Source organism: Podarcis erhardii (genome assembly GCF_964252035.2).
Source record: "Podarcis erhardii genome assembly, chromosome: 2".
In the NCBI taxonomy this organism is placed as follows: domain Eukaryota; kingdom Metazoa; phylum Chordata; class Lepidosauria; order Squamata; family Lacertidae; genus Podarcis; species Podarcis erhardii.
Window position 1 is genome coordinate 24,964,219 of NC_138498.1, and position 21,329 is coordinate 24,985,547.

At 43.2% G+C, this 21,329-nt stretch overlaps 1 protein-coding gene and 1 long non-coding RNA gene across 2 annotated transcripts in view; both read left to right on the plus strand.

Moving 5' to 3' along the window:
• The first annotated feature begins 1,917 nt into the window (after positions 1–1,917).
• Positions 1,918–21,329, plus strand: part of GNA13 (G protein subunit alpha 13) — a 31,307-nt gene continuing 11,895 nt past the window's right edge. The window contains exons 1-2 of the mRNA XM_081849988.1: positions 1,918–2,266; positions 8,423–8,649. Of these exons, the coding sequence (XP_081706114.1) occupies positions 1,984–2,266; positions 8,423–8,649 (510 nt within the window). The 5' untranslated portion in view covers positions 1,918–1,983. The remainder of the gene's footprint in view (positions 2,267–8,422; positions 8,650–21,329) is intronic.
• On the plus strand, positions 10,479–13,758 carry LOC309335159. The gene is made up of 3 exons (XR_014153408.1): positions 10,479–11,286; positions 11,452–12,125; positions 12,556–13,758. It is a non-coding gene; the product is annotated as an uncharacterized lncRNA (long non-coding RNA).

Here is a 21,329-nt window from a genome sequence, read left to right on the forward strand (position 1 = left end):
TTGTTGTTGTTATAATCTGAGCAGATGTGGTTACATCATAGGGATTAGCTGTAGACAATAGTGTGTTGGGGTGAAAACAGAAAGCATGTTAGTATGTGCAGCTACCAGTGAGTCTCCTATATAAGGAGATGCTCTAATATGAACTTGCACAGCGGCATGTGAACCTCTTATGCAGACTGGTCTAGGATCACACTGATGGTGAGGTAGAAATTACTGGAGTCGTGGTGGAATAGTTCAGATATCCCCAGTCAGTGAGTCCGGATTATAAAGATGACAATCAATAGATGTATCTCAGGTAGAGGAGAGGCTTTGAAGAATGGGAGATAAGCAAGTGTTATATCTGTGTCTTCAATGAAACTGTGAATGGCCACTGTTAATAATGTAATTATCACAGCCTGAGCTTTTCTGTTTTTCCTTTCCTCCCTACCTCACAGTTTATGTTTTAAATTGTGTTTGCTGATTGTGTCTTATTTTTTATTATTATTATTGTATATATATAAAGAAATGTGCTTCCCTTATGGCATCCAGATGTGGCTGCTTCATAAAATCACATTAGAGACCTTGGGATAAGCAGTGCTTACAAGTGGGGCAGATCCCCACCATACAAGCAATGCGCATATAAAGAACATTACTTTATCCTCGGAACTGTAGTTTAAGGCTAATGGGAACTGTATCTTTGAGGAGAAAACAATGGTCTCATGTGTTTCCTACTGAAAAATTGCAGCCAAGCGCAATCAGAGTAGGCTCAACCTGATGGGAAGATCTCCTTTCATCTGTGCTGGAATGCTTAATTTCTAACAGGACAGGTGAAGATGCCCCTACCCTGCTTCGAAGCAACATTCGAGAACCAGAAAACCAGTGTGGTATAGTAGTTAAGAGCGGTAGATTCGTAATCTGGGGAACCAGGTTCGTGTCTCCGCTCCTCCACATGCAGCTGATGGGTGACCTTGGGCTAGTCACACTTCTCTGAAGTCTCTCAGCCCCTCACCTCACAGAGTGTTTGTTGTGGGGGAGGAAGGGAAAGGAGAATGTTAGCCGCTTTGAGACTCCTTTGGGTAGTGATAAAGCGGGATATCAAATCCAAACTCCTCCTCTTCTTCTTCACCCTCCAGTGATCAGATTCGGTTATGTATTTGAGGGCAGAGGGAAACATGGGCATAGCCAGGATTTATGTTAGAGGAGTGGGCAGGACACCCACCTGTCATCATCCACTGTCCATGGGCGTAGTCAGTGGGTGCAGGGAGGCAGCTGCACCCCTAAATCAAGTAAATAAAAATGCTTAAATAACTAACTGACCACCTGCGTCACAGATAACTCGGTTCTGCCCCCCCCCCCGCAACATAAAGCCTGCGCCCCTAAATTAAATCCTGGCTACGCCCATGCCTCTCCGGCTTTGCTTAGCAGATTTGGAATGCAACGTCTCAACAGCAGTCGTTTCAATTTTTCCTTTTAACTCGTGCTGGGGAAGGGGAATTGTCAAAATCATTCTACAATTTCTACTTTTAGTGAAGTATTTTTATTTAATTACTTGATTTTTGGCGGAGGGAGTGCAGCTCCTCCCCGCCCGCCCCTGGCGAGAAACGCACTCTGCACATGCTCTGAGCACTTTTCTCACTATACTGTACTTTAGGCGCCTCGGCTACCGTGAAAGGAAACCGATACGAGGGGGATTCTGCCTCGCAGAAGAGAAATCACGTGACAAAAAAGCGCGCGGGGGAGTTTTGTAGGGAGTACGCCACACGGCCACGTGACGGAGGACGGCGGGAGCGTCGACGGACGGAAAGCGAGAAGAAGTCAGCCGCGTGACGACAGGGAGGCTCCTGATTGGGGAGCACGCCACGTGACGCCCTCGGAGCGGCGCCTCGCGTCACGTGGGAGTGGGCTGGGGGGGAGGGGGCTGGCCTGCCCGTCCCCGGGAGCTACGCAGGCGCAGAGCGGCGCAGGGCCGCGGCGGCCGCTCCCTGGCTGGCAGTGCTCGCTAAGATGGCGGATTTCCTGCCATCGCGGTCCCCGCTGTCGGGCTGCTTCCCGGGCTGCCTGCTCAACAGCAGCGAGGCGGAGCAGCAGCGAAAGTCCAAAGAGATCGACAAGTGCCTGTACCGCGAGAAGACCTACGTCAAGCGGCTCGTCAAGATCCTGCTGCTGGGCGCGGGCGAGAGCGGCAAGAGCACCTTCCTGAAGCAGATGCGCATCATCCACGGGCAAGACTGGGACCGGGCCGCTCGAGAGGAGTTCCGCGCCACCATCTACAGCAACGTCATCAAGGGTGAGGGTGGAAGGGGGGGGTCCTCCCTCGCGCGCGCCCCCGTCCGTCCCCCTCCCCAAACTTTGGGGCCACCGGAAAGAGGGAGGGGGGAACAGAGGAGGCGCGCGCCCCCCGATATCCGTTGAGGTGGGGGAGGGGGAAGCCAGCAAAACAACAAAAAAGCGGTGGGTGGGGGGAGAGAGAAAAAAGAACCGCAACGTTTGCAGGGAGAAATCCTTCAGCTGCTGCTGCTAGTGAAAGACGGAAGCCCAGAGAGAGAAGGAAAAAAGAGAGGGTGGGAAAGGTCTGCGGAGGCGAAGTCGCTGGAGCCTTGAGGGTGTACGTGGGGAAAAGAAAACACGCGTGTGAGGGCTGCGGCTGGAGAGGGTGTCTTGAGGGAGACGGGCCAGAACGAACGTCTCACTTATTGCCCCGTGTGTTTTTTTGGCCCTTGGGATCCCCAGCCGCCCTCGCCGCAGCTTACCTGTTTTCACTTTTTCAGTACACGTGTCATCGGTTTTGGAGGGTGCTTGGGTATGGGAAGGTCCCCCCCGCGCGTGTGTCGCCCGACTCGGCTGTGCTGTGACGAGTTGGGGATTTTCGAACGGGGCCTTTATAAAGAACCTGACAGCTGCCTTGTGCCATGTGAGAACGGATGGCTTTCTACGGCACTGAGAACCTGGTCAGTTGTTGTTTTGTCGTGTCCGACTCTTCATGACCCCATGGACCAGAGCACGCCAGGCACTCCTGTCTTCCACTGCCTCCCGCAGTTTGGTCAAACTCATGCTGGTAGCTTCAAGAACACTGTCCAACCATCCACCTCTCTGTCGTCCCCTTCTCCTTGTGCCCTCCATCTTTCCCAACATCAGGGTCTTTTCCAGGGAGTCTTCTCTTCTCATGAGGTGGCCAAAGTATTGGAGCCTCAGCTTCAGGATTTGTCCTTCCAGTGAGCACTCAGGGCTGATTTCCTTCAGAATGGATCGGTTTGATCTTCTTGCAGTCCATGGGACTCTCAAGAGTCTCCTCCAGCACCATAATTCAAAAGCATCAATTCTTCGGCGATCAGCCTTCTTTATGATCCAGCTCTCACTTCCATACATCACTACTGGGAAAACCATAGCTTTAACTATACAGACCTTTGTTGGCAAGGTGATGTCTCTGCTTTTTAGGATGCTGTCTAGGTTTGTCATTGCTCAGTACGTTGGTTTAAAGATGCGAGTGCTCTTTTATGTTGGGGTCCTGGCATGTACTGTATATGGAATTAATAGTGTGGTGGTCAGGATGGCCTTGTGCCAGATTCTGTAGTGCACTCGTTGGCCATCAGTTGGCGGGTTGGAACCCACTTCACAACCTGATCCAAAGTGGGGTGTAGCAGAAGTACTACCGCCATGCATATAGGTGAAGAAAGATTAAGAATGGGTCCCCAGATGCATGTTAGGGTTAAAAGTGAGTCCTGAGTCTGAAAAGGTTGAAGATACCTGTTGTAGTGTGCCAGTAGTTGTAGCAAATATATATTATGTTATGGGTATATTGTGATATGAAGCTGTGGCTCTGTGTATGTAGAGAGACGAAACTAGGCATAGCACTATAGGCATAGGAATTGGAATTGCAAGGTTAATGAGGGGCTTCAGAGAAAAGTTTCCAGAAGTCAGTTACCTGAGTGTAAAGAAGAATTGTGGACCTAAAAACGTAAGGCTTGCATATGGTGAAAATGGATTATAAGTGTGAGTAGTCGTGTGTGTGTTTATAGTCACTCAAGGTTAGACAGCCAAATGTTTCAATGTCTGCTGCAGGAGGTGAATGGTCCATAACGGAACAATGTGGAATGGCGTACAAATCCTGCCTGGGGAGTTTATTTTTAAAGACTATTCTTGAGATTTATCAAACAGGAGTTCATATAAGCTTGTTATCATGCCTTGCTTATGACACCTGACAGTTCAGTTGTGTCTGTAGTTTTTTGCATTTGTAATTTATTGCATGTGAAATTGGGGACGTGAAGGGTAAGCGAGGAGAGTTCTTGGTGGTTACATAGTGAGGAGAGAAGGGTAGGCATGGGACGAGGGATTTTTTAGTTTTCACAAAGTGATGAACAGTTATGGAAATATGTCCAAAACTTGTCCAAGAATGGATATATCTGTACCGTTGCTTAGTGTCATTCTAATGCTGTCTTGTGACATGGAAGTGAGTAGTATAGGAACAAATTATTTTTGCATGTCAGTTGGCTTGTGTGCTTTCTCTCCCTGCCCCCTCCTGGCTTACAAAATATTTGGGATTGGCTCAAGCTACAACTGGTGACAATATGGTACAGTCTTAAGATTCCAGCTTTAACCTGTCCAGTCTCGTTTTCAACTTCCTAACAGTTTCTCTTTTTATGCACAATGAGAGTTGATTTGTACAAATCTCAATAGAGTAAAAAAGCACAGAATTAAAGATGTAAGATTTCTGGGAATTTTGAAGTCATTGAGGGGAGGAAGGTTTTTCCCCAGTGTTTCCCGTGAATGCCCTTCCCTGGAAATTTTTGGATTTATTTATTTTTAAATACAATACTTGTACATTACATACTCTTTACATATTAAAAGGCATGTTATTACTTTAGGATCATTAGATGCATTATGTCTAACTTGATTTACCACAGAATTATCATGTCTAGTATATTTAAAATAACATTTGTTCAGGCAAATGGAATTTAAAGTTTTCGTTTAAAAATGGAACTACAAGCTACAAATTGTAAGGAACCTAGCATTTATTTGGTTTTGCCAGTAAATGAGCACCCAAAAACAATAACTAGAGACCATCAACATTATAGTAAAACAAATGATTCTTCAGAAAATTATGATGTCATCTTCTTCAGTTCTCCACAGTATAAAACAGACATAAAAAGAGCCAAGAGAAAGATGGGAGGAGGAACTAAACTCAGGGAACACTACAGTACATGAAATTTGAACAGTCTCTTTTTCTGTGGTATCACTTTCTGTTTCTTCATATTATCATGGACTTCTAAAAGCTGAAGGTTTCCCCAGATTGAAATAAACTCCTGTCCTTTCACATAATCAGTTTATTTCTTGATTTGGTGTTTCAAACATAGACCAGTTTCTTTCACATGTTGGAGCAGATGGAGGAATCTGAAGTATGTAAGAAGCAAGAGGAGTCAGAGACTTTGTTGTGCAGAGACCTTGCCATCATTCTGCAGGCGAGATATGTTTGGCACAACCACACACTGTATTCCTTGACCAAATGTGTGAAGATGTTCTGAAGCCTGCAGCATTTGAAAGCACCTTTCCAACAACAAACCTTAAGTGTGCTCTTTGTTTTGTAATTTGATCATATTCAGAAGTAGTACTATCATCATTTATGACTTTGATCTTGGATCCAACTGCAATGTGATTAGATGACAACAAATAATGTTGCTATGTGCTAGCTCCCACTCTCAGTCCTTTGAGGCCTAGATGAGAGGACAGAAACAGGATCAACAAATATGCCAGTAAGAGGAAGACCACAAGCAAAGATGGCATCGAATGCTTCTTCCTTCTCATGTGACGGTGACAATGCCCTCCAAGGGTCCGAAATGCATCTTGCTCTTGCATGTGAGCATTGTACTCTCAGTTGACAGCTCAGGACTTGTTCTCACTGTGCAGGAATTGTAATGATTTGATACTGTACATACATAGTCTCACATAAAAATCTTCCTGTTGCATAGTTTTAGAAATCATTTGGCAGGGTGGGGAAAATATATGAACACTTTGTCCTAAATACTTTCTTTGTCATTCTAAATGAAAATATTTCATAATCCTTTTTTTTTTTCTCTTTTCTTTTTTGCGGGGGAGAAACATATTTTTCAGGGGACCATCTCTATCCCCTTCAATTTTTCCATTTCCCCCACGGGCCCTCACATCTCCATACAGAACATATGTTTGCAAAAATAAGGCGTTAAAGCTGAAAGTGCATCCCATCTCAAGTATCTACCAAAAATTGCATACATTCAAATATTTGAAGATAGCTCTCTGGAAAGATGCGTACAGGAGGTTGTACCATAAGACAGCTTACAAGCTTCACGTATGCAGGAGCTGCTTATATCCTTGATCTGTATGTAGGGAAAAGTTGTTCTCTGATTCTCCAGTTTTTGAAGTGTCTAGAATCTGTTCAAAAATCATAAGATGGGGCTCTTGGCTTCTGAGCCTTGTCTATGGTGGTGCTTAATTTATACACGAGCACAAGAATGGGGAGTTATCTGTAATGTAAGCATAATCTTGTCATGCTGAGACTTTCTGTGCCAAGAAAATATGCCTTCTGGGCTGTCATGCTCTCTTAAATTCCTACACAGGTTAATATATGTCTTCTTCACATGTGTCATCAGGATGTGCCTGTCTCTCCTACCTGATCTAAATGTTAGCTGCCTCAGGCTTTTTCCACCCAGTTGTTACACTAGATCGCCTAAGACTGAAGGAATTTTACATGGCTGGGCTTCTTGGGAATCAAACAGTGGTGGCACTTTGAGAAAATTATGCAGATGTATTACACAGCTATAGATTGCCATTCCATTAATTGAAGGCTCTTCACTTAGTGGAGACTTTTGTGAGTGAAAAGGGGAATGAGGGGGTTTTTTTGGCTCCCTTTTCCCTAGAGCCCCCATTCTGCAGCACCTCCCACGCTGTTCCAAAGGGGTAGGGGGAGGTGTTTGAGGGCTCCAGAAGGAAAGGGAAACTGATGAAAATTGCCTTTCCCTGTTTCATGGAAGCCTCTGATGGATGAAAGAGCCTTCTGTTGAGCCAAAGGATACAGTTGGATACAAGCCTATGTTTACAAAAGAGAGATTATATTGTTCTATCGTCATGACTATCTGCAGTAAAATGGTCCCTCTTTTTTTCTTTATAGGCATCAACAAACCCAAACGAAAAGATCTCAACTAATAGCCACAATTCTAACTGTTTTGGCATTTAAAACTAAAATTCTCCCATTCTTCTTACTTTGAAAGTAAGAGAGTCTGAAAGAGAGACTGAATATATTTCACCAACTATTTCCCAGGATCATGATAACTGATACTAGATAATCAATATCTTAATGAAAATACTTAATAGTGTTTTTGAAACTACAAATATATTTTTAACTTTGACACCAAAGTAGGTTGTTCTGGTCTTATACATGTATTTCCACTTTTCATCAAATAACAGTACTTAGTATTCATATAGCACAGTAGAGTGTTAAAAATGCCTTGCTTCAGATATTATGTTTGCAGCACACCTGTAATATATGTTAGTGTTAAGTGTCTTGAGGCTGAAAAAGAGTGCCTACCTACAGTTACGTAGGAACTTCATGGCAGGTAAATTTTAAACCCACAAGTTGTTCATGACTGAATCCCTTAGCCCCTCCATTACACCAGTATTTTCATTTTATCAGTAAAATGTAACAGCTTGTACACATTCTATTTTTTACCTTATATTTTAAGGATAGTATTTTCTTCACATTTTCAAGATGAGCTGGACTGCACTGAAGTCTGTAGGACTTATTTCCCAATAGGGCTGGGTGATAAATTGTCCCAAACGGTTCAAAGTCCATATTGTGATACCAGTTTCATAATTTTTGACCTGGCAATATATTGCAAATCATGGTGTGTGTGCGCGCTTTGCAAAAATCACAATGTGGGCAAAACTGTGAAGCTAGCCAGTGCCTCTGCATAGCTCCATCCTTATTTCTGACATGATATATTGGTATATCATGATGTTTAGCTGGCGATATATCACAAGATTGAAAACCAGGTCTCACTCAACCCTATTTCACGATCTGCTAGAATTAAAGTGTTAGGCCAGTTTTGCAATTGCATCCCAAGTTATTACCATGTCTATAGTTCATTATTTGAAAAGAAAATTTGAAGACATGCTTTGTCAAAGCTGATATCCTCCCTATTTCTGATTACCACTTTGGACTCTGTTAAGTGTCCTATTCCAGCAGCTGTCTTAGGCATATATGAAACAGCTATTCTCCAGACCCAAAAGTGCACAGGATCTGGTTATGCAGAAAACAGTCGGGGCTACTACAGACATTTTTCTATCCATTACAGTACTTGTCATTAGATCGGGTCTCTCTATGTGTGTCACTCATGGCTTTTTGAGAGAAGCTGTTTATTGGGCCTAAAATAAATACCACTAGGAAAATAACAAAGTGCTTTCAATTTTGTTGAAGGTGTAAGAGTCCTTGTGGATGCTCGAGAGAAACTCCATATTCCTTGGGGAAATCCTTCTAACCAAAGAAATGGTGACATGCTGATGGCCTTTGATACCCGCTCAGGAGTGGTGGCGCACGGAATGGTGGAGACCCAAGTTTTTTTGCAGTTCCTTCCAGCAATAAGAAGCTTGTGGGCAGATAGTGGTATCCAGCATGCCTACGACAGACGCAGAGAATTTCAACTGGTAAGAAGCACATTTGATACTTGTTGTTCCTGTTGGGATCGCATATTGTAAAATGTTTTCAGGTGAAATAATGGTTCCTTTCTGAGCCATTGTAAAAGTTATCATTAGCCATGATAAAAATACTCCGAAGATGTATAGCCTAGTCTGATATGATTTTCATATTACAGATTGATTATTAAGAATCATTACACAGAACTTAATATCCACAAGGCCCACCATAATTGTAGCAGAGCCTGAAATTTGAACCTGGCCTTGAGATCATATAAGAATGATTTCCTTCTCTTAATGTACTTCAGATAAACTAAAGATACAAAAAGGGGGGGGGGAGGTATTACAAGCTACTTGTGCACCACATATGTCTGGTTAAAATCAGGTGTAGGTTTTGAAAGAAGTTTAGGGATGATGATAAACACAGTCAGGGGTAATGATGTGGGAATATTTGGTTTCTAGAGGAGCAAGGCACAAATAACTACAGCATGGTGTTATTTTACATGGGAAATAGGAAACTGCCTTAGTGCCAGAGCATTGGTCTGTATAGCTAAGTGTTATCTACACTAACTGGCAGCAGCTGTTTGGGATTTCAGACAGGATTCTTTTCCTTACGTACCTGGAGATGCAAGGTATCAAACATTCCGCATACAGAACAGTTGCTCTACCACTGAGCTATCGCTCCTCTTATTCCCAGTCACTTAACTCTTGGTAATGTTACCTTTGCTCAAAAGAGTCCTAGGATGCTAAACACGTACATATGAACTGCCAGTGTTAGAAATTAACCGGGTACCAGGCACATTTTGCTATTGGCACGGGTCCAATTACGACCACATGGAGATTTCTGGATGCCAGGTTGGCACCTGACATCTCCATCTGGCTTGCCTCTCCAGCTTTCTTGAGGAGGTACACAGAAGAGCTTATTTACTGCATTTATATCCCACCTTCTCTGAGTACATGGTTCACTCCCTCTCCTCAGTTAATCCCTACAAAGACCCTATAGAGCAGCGGTTCTCAACCTGGGGGTCCCCAGATGTTGTTGGACTACAACTCCCATCATCCCTGAGCTCTGGCCTTGCTAGCTAGGGGTGATGGGAGTTGTAGTCCAACAACATCTGGGGACCCACAGGTTGAGAAAGGCTGCTATAGAGGCTGTGCCTGGCCCAAGGTCACCCAGTGAGCTTCACTACTGAGTGGGGATTTGAACACTGGTCTCCCAGGTCCTAGTCAGACACTGTAACAACTACAGCAAACTGGCTTCTAGAGTATTTCTGATATGGGGCAACTATATAAATTAAGTAGGTAAATAAATATGGGGGAAAGCAAGATGTTACTTAGGGAAGGCTTCCATATGTCTACATTTCGTTGCACTTCCCAGTTGTGTTCCCAGTTCTCAAAACCACAGTTTATCCTTCTCACCTCATGCACTAATATTCAAGTAAAGGTAAAGGTACCCCTGCCCATCAGGGCCAGTCGTGACCGACTCTAGGGTGGCGCGCTTATCTCACTCAAGAGGCCGGGAGCCGGTGCTGTCCGAAGACACTTCTGGGTCACGTGGCCAGCGTGACTAAGCTGCATCTGGCGAGCCAGCACCAGCGCCGCACACAGAAATGCCGTTTACCTTCCCGCTAGAAAGTGGTCCCTATTTATCTACTTGCACTTAGGGGTGCTTTCGAACTGCTAGGTAGGCAGGAGCTGGGACCGAACGACGGGAGCTCACCCCACCGCGGGGATTCGAACTGCCGACCTTTCGATCGGCAGATCCTAGGCTCTGTGGTTTAACCCACAGTGCCACCCGTGTCCCCAGTATTCAAGTAGCGACATCCTATTATATAAACCACTGTTTGCATTAAATTGTCTGTCTATGTGCTTCTGAAAATCAAGATCACACTGGTTTACAATTCTGGTACATCTTGTTGGTTTGGATGTTGGCCAATTTTGTTTTGCTACAGATCAAGAAAATGAGGCATTGTAGCATATGAGAGAGAGTGAATATGCAAGCCTAAGGGTCATTCCAGGCTTGTTCATTTACTTTGAAACTATGTCTAAATCAAACTATAATTTTCTGGTTCAGACATAACGGGAAACTATGGTTTGTAGAAACGGTAAGTAAGATCATCTTACTGTGCAAGAGAAATGGGGGAAAGTGGAAGTGTGTGAGCCCAAGACTTGCGCATGTAGAGTCACCCTATGGTTTGTGTCACTATATGTGAAACCATGCTGTTGTTGCCCATACTTCTCAATCTCCATATTATGAAATGAAGAACTGTGACAAAAATTTACCTCTACTTCCAGAATAGCATATATGCAATAACGGCTTGGATTCCAAGAAGCAAGTGTAGAACCCTGCTTACACAATGGGGCTTTCCTGCCCCATCTTCCACATTACAGCCCTTGAAAAGCTGCTCCTAAGGGTCAAAGGACCCTCCAGAATGGAATGGGATGGAATGTGTTGTGGGGAGCTGCAGAATCAATAAAGAGGGACGGGGATGACTTTCTGCTAATTTAAGTTCCTTTTTGGTTGGCAATATTGGATCCAAGCCAATGACAACAACAAGAGAAATAAGACATAAAACTCTTAGCATTTATATTTTAAGAAAAATAAATGGGCATGTATATGCAGAGTTTCTTCAGAACGTTTTCATTCAGGTTCCAGTTACAGATAGGTAGCCGTGTTGGTCTGCCATAGTCAAAACAAAATAAAAAAATTCCTTCCAGTAGCACCTTAAAGACCAACTAAGTTAGTTCTAGAACTAACTTAGTTGGTCTTTAAGGTGCTACTGGAAGGAATTTTTTTATTTTGTTTTCATTCAGGTTGTCAGTCCTTTGGCAAATGTGGAAACAAAGAGAGGAATTCAACGTTGTGCTAATACAGATGTTATTTTAGCTCAAGCATTTCTGCTTGCCCAGACTTCCCCTCTCCCCCTGCACACCCATCTGGGGTTTCTCCCACCCCACCCAAGCCAATATGGGGGAAGCCTGTCATGCCAGCATGAGCCATTGCACTTCCTACCACTAGTGGAGCTAGTTAACTGAATCCAGCCTCTAGTTACAAACTTTTGTATTTATCCAGTTCTCGTGACATAATTTAGGTGTTCCTTTGAATGCCTTAAATCATTAAAGCAAACTACTTCAAATCTCAGAAACCTCATTTAATTTGTGAGATGCTTTGTTGCAAGTGACAACTTTTTTGTTTGTGTTTTTAACTAATTTGATTTATGTACTGTTTTAAGTAATAATTGCATCGTGGCTTTGGGGTATATGGGAGAGAAGGGAAGGAAACATTAGTCAGTTTCACTTTCGATGCATACTCTAAAGTTTCCTGGCTTGATGAATGTTTGAACAGCACACAGCTGTCATTTCCTTCTCTCTCTCTCTCTCCCCTTCCCCCTCTCCCTCTCCCTTCCACTTCCCCAAATAGAAATGTGAACATTAACACTTTAGAATTTGGCAATAGCTTGTTCTTTACAAAGTTTGCATAGTCTAAGGTAAAGGTAAAGGTACCCCTGCCCGTATGGGCCAGTCTTGACATACTCTAGGGTTGTGCGCTCATCTCACTCTAGAGGCCGGGAGCCAGCGCTGTCCGCAGACACTTCCGGGTCACGTGGCCAGTGTGACAAGCTGCATCTGGCGAGCCAGCGCAGCACACGGAACGCCGTTTACCTTCCCGCTGGTAAGCGGCCCCTATTTATCTACTTGCACCCGGGGGTGCTTTCGAACTGCTAGGTTGGCAGGCGCTGGGACCGAACGACGGGAGCGCACCCCGCCGCGGGGATTCGAACCGCCGACCATGCGATCGGCAAGTCCTAGGCGCTGAGGTTTTACCCACAGCGCCACCCGTCACATAGTCTAGTTGTAGGGGTCAGATGGTTGCGTTGCATATAAAACTGCAACTAGACTGCAACTCACATAGTCTAGTTGCATATAAAACTGTTTGCTTTTATTGCCTGAGTATCACGGTGAGGTGCCTGGTATACTGTAGAATATACTGTAGAATATACCTTCACAAAAGTAGATGATTATACAGAGTAACTCTTAACTTAGGCTTGCAAAATTGCTAGCTACTCTTCACCTTTTAAAATCAAATTTGACTATTTTTCTGTTGCTTTGCCCATGGAGTTGTACAGTGAGAACTTTGTTATTGCAATACTTTCCACTGTCTGCTTCGCTTAGTTGTGGCTTCTTGCTAATGCAGAAGATCTGGACATGTGAAAATATGTGAAGTCAGCTGTACTTCTAACACCAAGTTTTAATACAACTCTTGTGTTTGTTTTTTTGGAACATAAAAGTTAACTAACTGCAGTTCTGGTCTGAACATGGGAGTTCAGTTCAATCTTTATTCCAACAAAGTCACAAATGTCTCCCAGTAAATGTTGCAGAAGTGTAAGAAAGTGTAATAAAAGGCATGTTAAGAGTAAAGGCAGCTGAGAAAACCCCCCTCCAAAATCAAAAAAGGTAGGCAATACCTTTATTAGGGCCAACCAAAATGTTACAAAATATTGGCAAGCTGTCAGCTTCTCCAGAACTCTTCACCAGACAAGAAGTTAAAGCAGAAGGGTGTGGGGGAGGATGAGGAAGAATAAAGAGCAAAAAAGTAAAAGAATTAAGCTGGGTGCCATATGCTCAGCTTCTAAACTGTCTTCCAAGATGAAGACTGCAAACTGAATGTCTCTGCTAGGTACTTGTAATGCATGCTTGGGAAACCTCTGCCCACAATGCTGGGCAGGCTGGGATCCTAATTTGACTTGCAAGGCCATTTTCTCACAGCCGGTCCTACGTTCTCTACTCTCAATATCATATGATGTCAGATGTGGGGGAGATAAAAGTGTGCTTCAGATTCATTTTAAATTTGGCTGCTTGCTGAGTTGGGCTCTATTTGGAAGGCTCCTGAACTGAGAAGATCCCTGCTACAATCAAGGCTTGCATTGCACACTGAACTTAAATGCCCACCCATCGCTGGGATTGGGGAACTGTCAGGAGCAGGCTGATGGATGGGATCCAGTTGTCCACCCCTGCTAGCATAAGCTATTCATTTTGCAACAGTAAATCTTGGTTCTAAAGGGAACACTATTGTTATATTTGAGATCCCACATACTGTGTGGAATATACTCCTAGCCTAGAGACTTTAAATGCTACAATTTTTTTAAAGCGACATTGCTACCTCTTTCAATATAATCACATAGTATGCATAGATCAAAGTCATGCTCTATTTAATTAACTTCCAGGTTTGCTATACAATGCTAATATTTTTTGTGTAGTTGTCTAATTCACGAGGCAATATGAACTATTTTGAGATATGAATCATAGATCATGTTTCTTCAAGTTATAAGGGACTATTGTGTAAACATGTCATAACATTAAATAGGTTATACAAATAGATATTTAGAGTCGACCAAAGGTTTCAGATGACTCTCAGAGTAGATAATACAAATCCACTGAATAGATGTAAACCATAAATTAAACAATCTATGCATTAAATAAAAGATCTGCCATGAGTACATTTTGGCCTGAAACAAACATGCGTAGTACTGTTTAGGTAGTGACTTCAAAAGCACGTCATGTGCAAGTAGATAAATAGGGACCGCTCCGGCGGGAAAGTAAACAGCATTTCCGTGTGCTGCTCTGGTTCTCCAGAAGCGGCTTAGTCATGCTGGCCACGTGACCCGGACGCTGTCTGTGGACAAACGCTGGCTCCCTCGGCCTATAGAGCGAGATGAGCGCCGCAACTCCAGAGTCGGTCACGACTGGACCTTAATGGTCAGGGTTCCCTTTACCTTTATTGTTTGTAGCGGACAGTCTTCTTGTTTTCAGTTTTACTGTTTTCCATTTGTTGTGCTTAGTAGGGTCTGTGTGCTAGCCTTTTATTCACTGCTTAACATGTTTGAGTACTAAATAAAGTACATTGCAAGATTTGGGTGATTTCTGCTACAGTGTGGAAAAATGCAGTATTTCTGAATCATTTTGAGCCTCACATGAAATTACTTCATGTCATGCAGAGCAGTTCCCACACAGCACCTGTGCTTTAGAATGAATTGACATTACCGTAGAACCTCATGTTACGTACCGTCCTCCTTACGAATACTTCGGGTTACCAGCTCCACTAACCCAGAAGTAGATGCTCCCAGTTGCAAACTTTGCCCTGGGATGCAAGTGGAAGTCGCGCTGCAGCGGCGGGAGGCGCCATTAGTGAAAGCACGCCTCATGTTAAGAACAGTTTTGGCTTAAGAACAGACCTCCGGAACGAATTAAGTTTGTAACCGGAGGTACCACTGTAGATGTTGCTCCTCTCTAGGAGAACTTACCTGGTGAGATCGCTCTCTTATTTTTCCCCAATAAGAAGTAGGGAAAATATTTGCCTCAGAGTCAGGTGATCAGAGCTTGCGACTTACTGTCTAGAAAGATTGAAGTTTACTGGATTTGATACAGTGATCTGGCCATTAATACTGGGGTTCACAACCTCTTTAAGCCCTTGGGGCACATTTGGACATATAAGAAACTGATATGAGCACCACTAAATTTCCATTTCACGTAAAAAGAACTGGTGGTGCTCAGAAGCCGCCACCCCACCCCCCAAAGCACCCAACTTCGTATATGGCAGCCACTTCATACACAGAATCTGATAGAAATTATCAGGAATGATGAGACTTTCTGGTTCATTTTGAAATCTCTGAAAACAGCCCCTTTTCATAAATTTTATTTATATTATTTAACATAGTTTTACAAAACAACCCCATGGCCAGGAACAATTAAAATAAGCACAATATAAACAACAACAATAAAGAACAGATTAATATTTTTATTAGAGGCTGCTTAATTGCAAATCAGTGTACAGTGGAACCTCAGTTGTCGAACGCTTTGGAAGTTGAACGTTTCGGCTTTCGAACAACAACCCGGAAGTGAATGCTTCCATTTTCGAACATGCCTCGGAAGTCGAATGGCTTCCAAGGCGCGTTTCTCCATTTTTTTTAATGGATTTTGCTGACTGGCAATTGCGCCTTGGTTGTTGAATGTTTCAGAAGTCAAACGGTCTTCCGGAACGGATTATGTTTGACAACCGAGGTTCCACTGTACAGGCATAATTCTCCTTCCAGAAGCACCCACAGATAAACATTCCTTAGGTGGGTGGCTCCATACCTGGAAGATAGGCAAATTACCCATTCTGGATGGGGTTGCACTCCCTCTGAAGGAGCAGATGTGGGCACTCCTAGATACATCTTTGCCGCTAGAGGCCCAAGTGTCCTTTGTGGCCATGACTACCTTTTACCAGCTTGATGTGGTTCACCAGCTACAGATGTTTCTGGACAGGGACAGAGCTAAGATCAGTGATAAGTGTGCTCTTAACTGCTGCCTTTTAACCATCAAAGCAGAGTCTAACCATACATCACTTAAGACTGGAGATAAGCCTGTGCCTGCTTCTGGCTTGAAATTTGAATTGCCTGATGTCAGGCAATTGACAAGTAGGTATCATCATTATTAATTATTAAATTTCTATGCTGCCTTTCATCCAAGGATCACAGGACAGTTTACAATATGAAAACACAAAGGTGCATAACATAATAACAAAGAAAAACAAAAATGGCATTCAGGGGTGGACAAGTTCTGGATCCGGTCCTCAGGGTAGAAAATGGTCCCCACCTCTGGTTTACAACAACTGAGCAATGTTGCGTAGAGGTATTAGACCTCCCCTGCAGGTTAGGGGTCTCGTAGGGTAGCTTGCATTGTTGTCCATTTTTATCCTCACATTGTAGATTGGACTGAGAGTAGTTGAAAGACCTACATTGGCTCCCAGTACGTTTCCGAGCACAATTCAAAGTGCTGGTGTTGACCTTTAAAGCCCTAAATGGCCTCAGCCCAGTATACCTGAAGGAGCGTCTCCACCCCCATCGTGCTGCCCGGACGCTGAGGTCCAGCGCCGAGGGCCTTCTGGCTGTTCCCTCATTGCGAGAAGCAAAGCTACAGAGAACCAGGCAGAGGGCCTTCTCGGTAGTGGCGCCCCCCCTTTGGAACGCCCTCCCATCAGATGTCAAAGCGATAAACAACTACCTGACATTCAGAAGACATCAGCTCTCAGATACACACACAAATGTGTATGGAACTGGAGGCAGACAGATTGTATTATGAAATGTTCAGTAAATCATCATTTGATATTTTAGCTTGAAGCACCTATCAAACATTTGAAACAAAAATAGTATTGTGTGACTGGAACAAATGTATTGTCTGGTGGTAGGTACTAGTGTATTTGAGATTAAATTGTATAGATTCATGGGGCAAGTGATACAGGTATGAATTAATAGCTTTTTGTGATGGCAATGGCATAATCAGGTGACTGTTTTTAATCTGATGCTGATCTTCACTTTAGAAGTTTTTGAAGGGCTAGCATGTAAGAGGAAGGAAGAGATGTCTTAGAGTGGTGGCATCTTATTTCTTAAACAAAATCAACTATTTCTGTACAAGATTATTAGCTAAAGGAATATTTAGTGGAATAGAAAAACCTTGCAAATAGTGTCTAACTGTAAATACAACTATATAAGCCAGTTGCATTTTAATTTTAAATTTGGAGTTAGAACAATTTGGATAAATCTAAATTGAATTAATTTGCTTCTGCATAGTTTTACACTGAAATATATTTGTTTAAATCCAGTGAGGCATAGTTTGCGTTTGAATAATGTTGTGGCTTCTATGTAGATTTAGCATCTCTCTAAATAATTTGAATATTCTCTTAACATGTTCATACAGTATTCAGATCTTTGGATGCTCATTTCTGTCATTTAACTGAAATAGGATGTAGAAATGGCCCCTTGGTCTATTAGCAACTTTGAAAGAGAATTGTCATTAAAACTAGTGCAAGACCATTCCAGGAAGAATTAGAACAGTGTCTTTCTTCAGAATCCTGTTTACGTCTGTGACAATGCTTGCAAGCCTTTGATCAGATTGTCAATGACAGGAAAAGGTGTGTTTGGTTAGAATCTCTACAGTTTGTTTCTCTTTTTAGCATGAAAAGCAGTGGAGAGAAATGTTCATTATCCACGTAAGCAATTGCAGCCCTGTGATTTGTCACTTGCCTATCCCTAGGTGAAGACTTGATTGGGAAACGGCCCCTGCTGTAGTGATAAATATGTTCAACTTCTAGCCCAGAGTTACAGTATGTTGTGTCAGTCTTGCTATCGGAGCATTAAAGAATTTATAGTCCTTTAATGGCAAAAGATAAGGAGGACAAAAAACATGGAATGAATACTCTGCAATAAAGGCTGAATTACTGGTGCTGTGCATCTAATGTTAAAGTGTTACCACCTTGCTTAAAGAATCATACTAGGTTAGGTTGTGTGTAGCTAGGTCACTATCTCAGTGGCACTAAGGAAAATACCATAAAAGTAAGGCCTGAATTGCTTTTAGCACTAGAAAAGATGAAGCTGGAGAGGGGGAAAGGGTTGTGCATGTAAACAACTGGCATGAGAGCTTACCGGCCTGTCTTTGAATAGCTATGTATAGGGTTGATCTAATCGGTTGGGAACCAGCGTAGAAACAACAAGAGAGCCAGCCTCAGAAATGCTCATGGCTGTGTAGCTATATTTCAATGAACTTTTTGTTTTTGTATGTCTTCAATGCTCAAGTTTTATGTGATGACGCCAAACAGACCCGTTTGTTTAAATATCCTTCTGACCTATTGAGGTACAAAGCTTGGGGTGTTCGATTTCCATAATTCCTTTTCTCCTGTAAGGATGCTGAACCTGGAGATAAGAAAAGAACTCGTGAAGGATGACTTGTAAAGAGATTAGCAATGGACATGCAAGAAGGGTTCAGCTTCCATTCTCTGTGTTCCCCTGTGAACCTACGTGGCTGAATGGGGACATGAACACTGATTTCCCCCGTCCCAAGTTCAATACTTGATCCGCTGTTCATCACTAGGAGTTAGCTTTCACCCTTATTAAGAGGCTGCATTTCGCCTGTTGGAATAGTTCTGGATTAAACTTTTGCAGTACTCTCTCCTCTGATCTCATAGAAGTAGATTTAAATTAGGACATGAAGAAGTTGCTACACTGTGTTTTCCAGCCCAAGCAGGAAATGCAGGCCAACAAAGACAAATGTTGTCAGGCTTTCAGAGAGAAAGCATCTAGTGGTGGAAAGACATGAAAAACAGTTTGCTAAATGCAGCAGGCCTTTCATATGAGTAGCTTATACTACTCAAATGCTTTATTTATTGGCCTACTTTTCCTTTTAGTTTTCTCCAGAATTTTATATAGATGTTGAAATCAGCACTGGAAATGGACTGGAAGGCTAACTGGAGAACGAGGCTTCAGGAAAAGGATGAAGGAAATAAGAAACTGCAGCAAAAGGAGAATCCGAAGAAAACCCTGAAGATCAGTAAAGGTTGTGGGGTGGGGCAGGAAGGAAGATGAGTCAAAAGACAAGGTGGCTGAAGGAAGGGGGACAAACCAGGCTGTGGACTGACAAGGAGGGCATGAAGAAACAGTGGTGAAAGCACAGAACTGAGGAACCAAGAAGAAAGCTGTGAGAGGCAAAACTAAACTAGGGACTATGGAAATAGACAGGTGGGGGGGGCAATATGCGGCCCATGAAACCAAGGGCTATAGGGTTGTAGACCCTGAAAGTGGTGGATTGCAGTCATGGTTTCACCTTTGTCTACAACATTCTGACCCTAGTAATGGGGGGGGGGGGGATGAGAGCTAGAAATTAGTGGGCATCAGGTGGGTGCTGAATTTTACTTAGTCATTAGCACATACTACAAAGGCTTTTAGTATTGTGCATTTTACAGTGGTACCTCAGGTTACATACGCTTCAGGTAACTTACGCTTCAGGTTACAGACGCTGCTAACCCAGAAATAGTGCTTCAGGTTAAGAACTTTGCTTCAGGATGAGAACAGAAATTGTGCGGCGGCGCAGCAGCAGCAGGAGGCCCCATTAGCTAAAGTGGTGCTTCAGGTTAAGAACAGTTTCAGGTTAAGTACGGACCTCCGGAACGAATTAAGTACTTAACCCGAGGTACCACTGTAATTGTGAATGTTTTGGTAAGCCGTGGAGGAAAACACTATAAATGTTGATTTGTGATCAGTGAGCTGTCTGGCTGTGTTACTGAGACATTGCTGGATATTGAGGGAGGTATGAACCTCTCCCAGATGCCGAAGCTATTGGATGTAGCACCAAGCATAATTTGAGGGGCAGGATGTATGGCTTTGGACTCTGGACAGCATCTGCCTCATCAGATGCCCTATTCAGCAGTTGGCCAGTTCTGTACCTATTGTTTTTCTGCCCACATCACCCTATTTGAACTGATACAGGTGCTCTTGAGGGTGTTATTGAAGACTCCAAGGCAATGGGGTTGAGGACTTTAATGTCCATGCTTAGGCTACTTTGTCAGGAGGATGTGGATAAGCTTCTTAGATAATTGAATCCCAACATGTATACTCTGGATCCTTGACAATTGTGGCTGTTGAAATCAGCAATAGAACTGGGCTGGAGATGAAGGTAGTGAACATTTCACAGAAAAAAGGGTGTGGTTCCTATCGTTCTGGAGGTGGTGGTTAAATTCATTAAATACAGTAAATCCTTATTGAATCCACAAACCTTGAACTAGCCTCCGATCGCTAATATTTCATTATTAGTCACGGTATTAGAACATATGATAGCTTCCCAACTTGACATGCTGATGCTGATTATTTGGATCTGTTTCAATCAGTCTTCATACCTTAGTCAAAACAAAAAAAATTCCTTCCAGTAGCACCTTGAAGACCTTAGTTTGGGTAAGAACAGTCTCTGTCTCATGTGGACGGCTTACATTAGGGAGTAGATTGGGTGGGGCAGAGGGGATGTGACCCTGTTGGTTCTTCAGTGGCTTTCAGTACCATTGACCATGGTATTCTTCTGGCCAGTTTAGCTGATTGATTGGTAAAACATTTGTCAGTGTTTTTTTGAAGCACTGTTAAAACAAAGCAATACTTTAATCCAGTCTTCCCCAACTTAGTGTCCTCCAGATATTTGCATGGCACTAAGTTGGGGAAGACTGGATTAAAGTATTACTTTGTTTTAACAAAAAAAACACTGACAAATGTTTTACCAATCAATCAGCTAAATCTTTGTTGACTAGTCAAATGCCCAACCCCAGTGCCAGATCACATAATGAAATTTGTAGTCATACCCTTTTCCATTTTTACTTTTATTACTTGCAAACTTTAATCCCTCATTGGACAGCACAGAGTAACTAGCAAAGAGTCATATAACCTTGTTCGAATGTCATTCTGGTATAGGGGTTTTTTCACTCTTGATTTTCTCCTGTTTGGCTTCCCACTCTTGGCAAAGTTCTTCTCATAGGTGAAGAACCTCACCGTCGGTTTTCTTCCTCCTGTCACCGTCAGGCAGGAAGCTGGTGTCCACATCTGAGTTTCCCCCGCTTTCTTCTTGGGGGGCCAGGTCCTCCCACTCCAGCTCTTCTTCCTCTTCCTCCTCATTCAGGGTGAAGGACAAAGTAGAACAGAATTCAGAATAATGTGGCTCTAAAACTGCACCAGTCCTAGCGTACTATAGTTGTTCTGGTTTACTGACAAGTAGTGGGCAAGGATAGTCTGGTCTGTATCTCTGGTGGTGGGAAGAGCATAACTGCAGGGCAGCTCAGCTTTTTTACAGGCTCTTTCCCCTGTCTTTTGAGGGGGTGACCTCTGACTTGCTGAACAATGGGG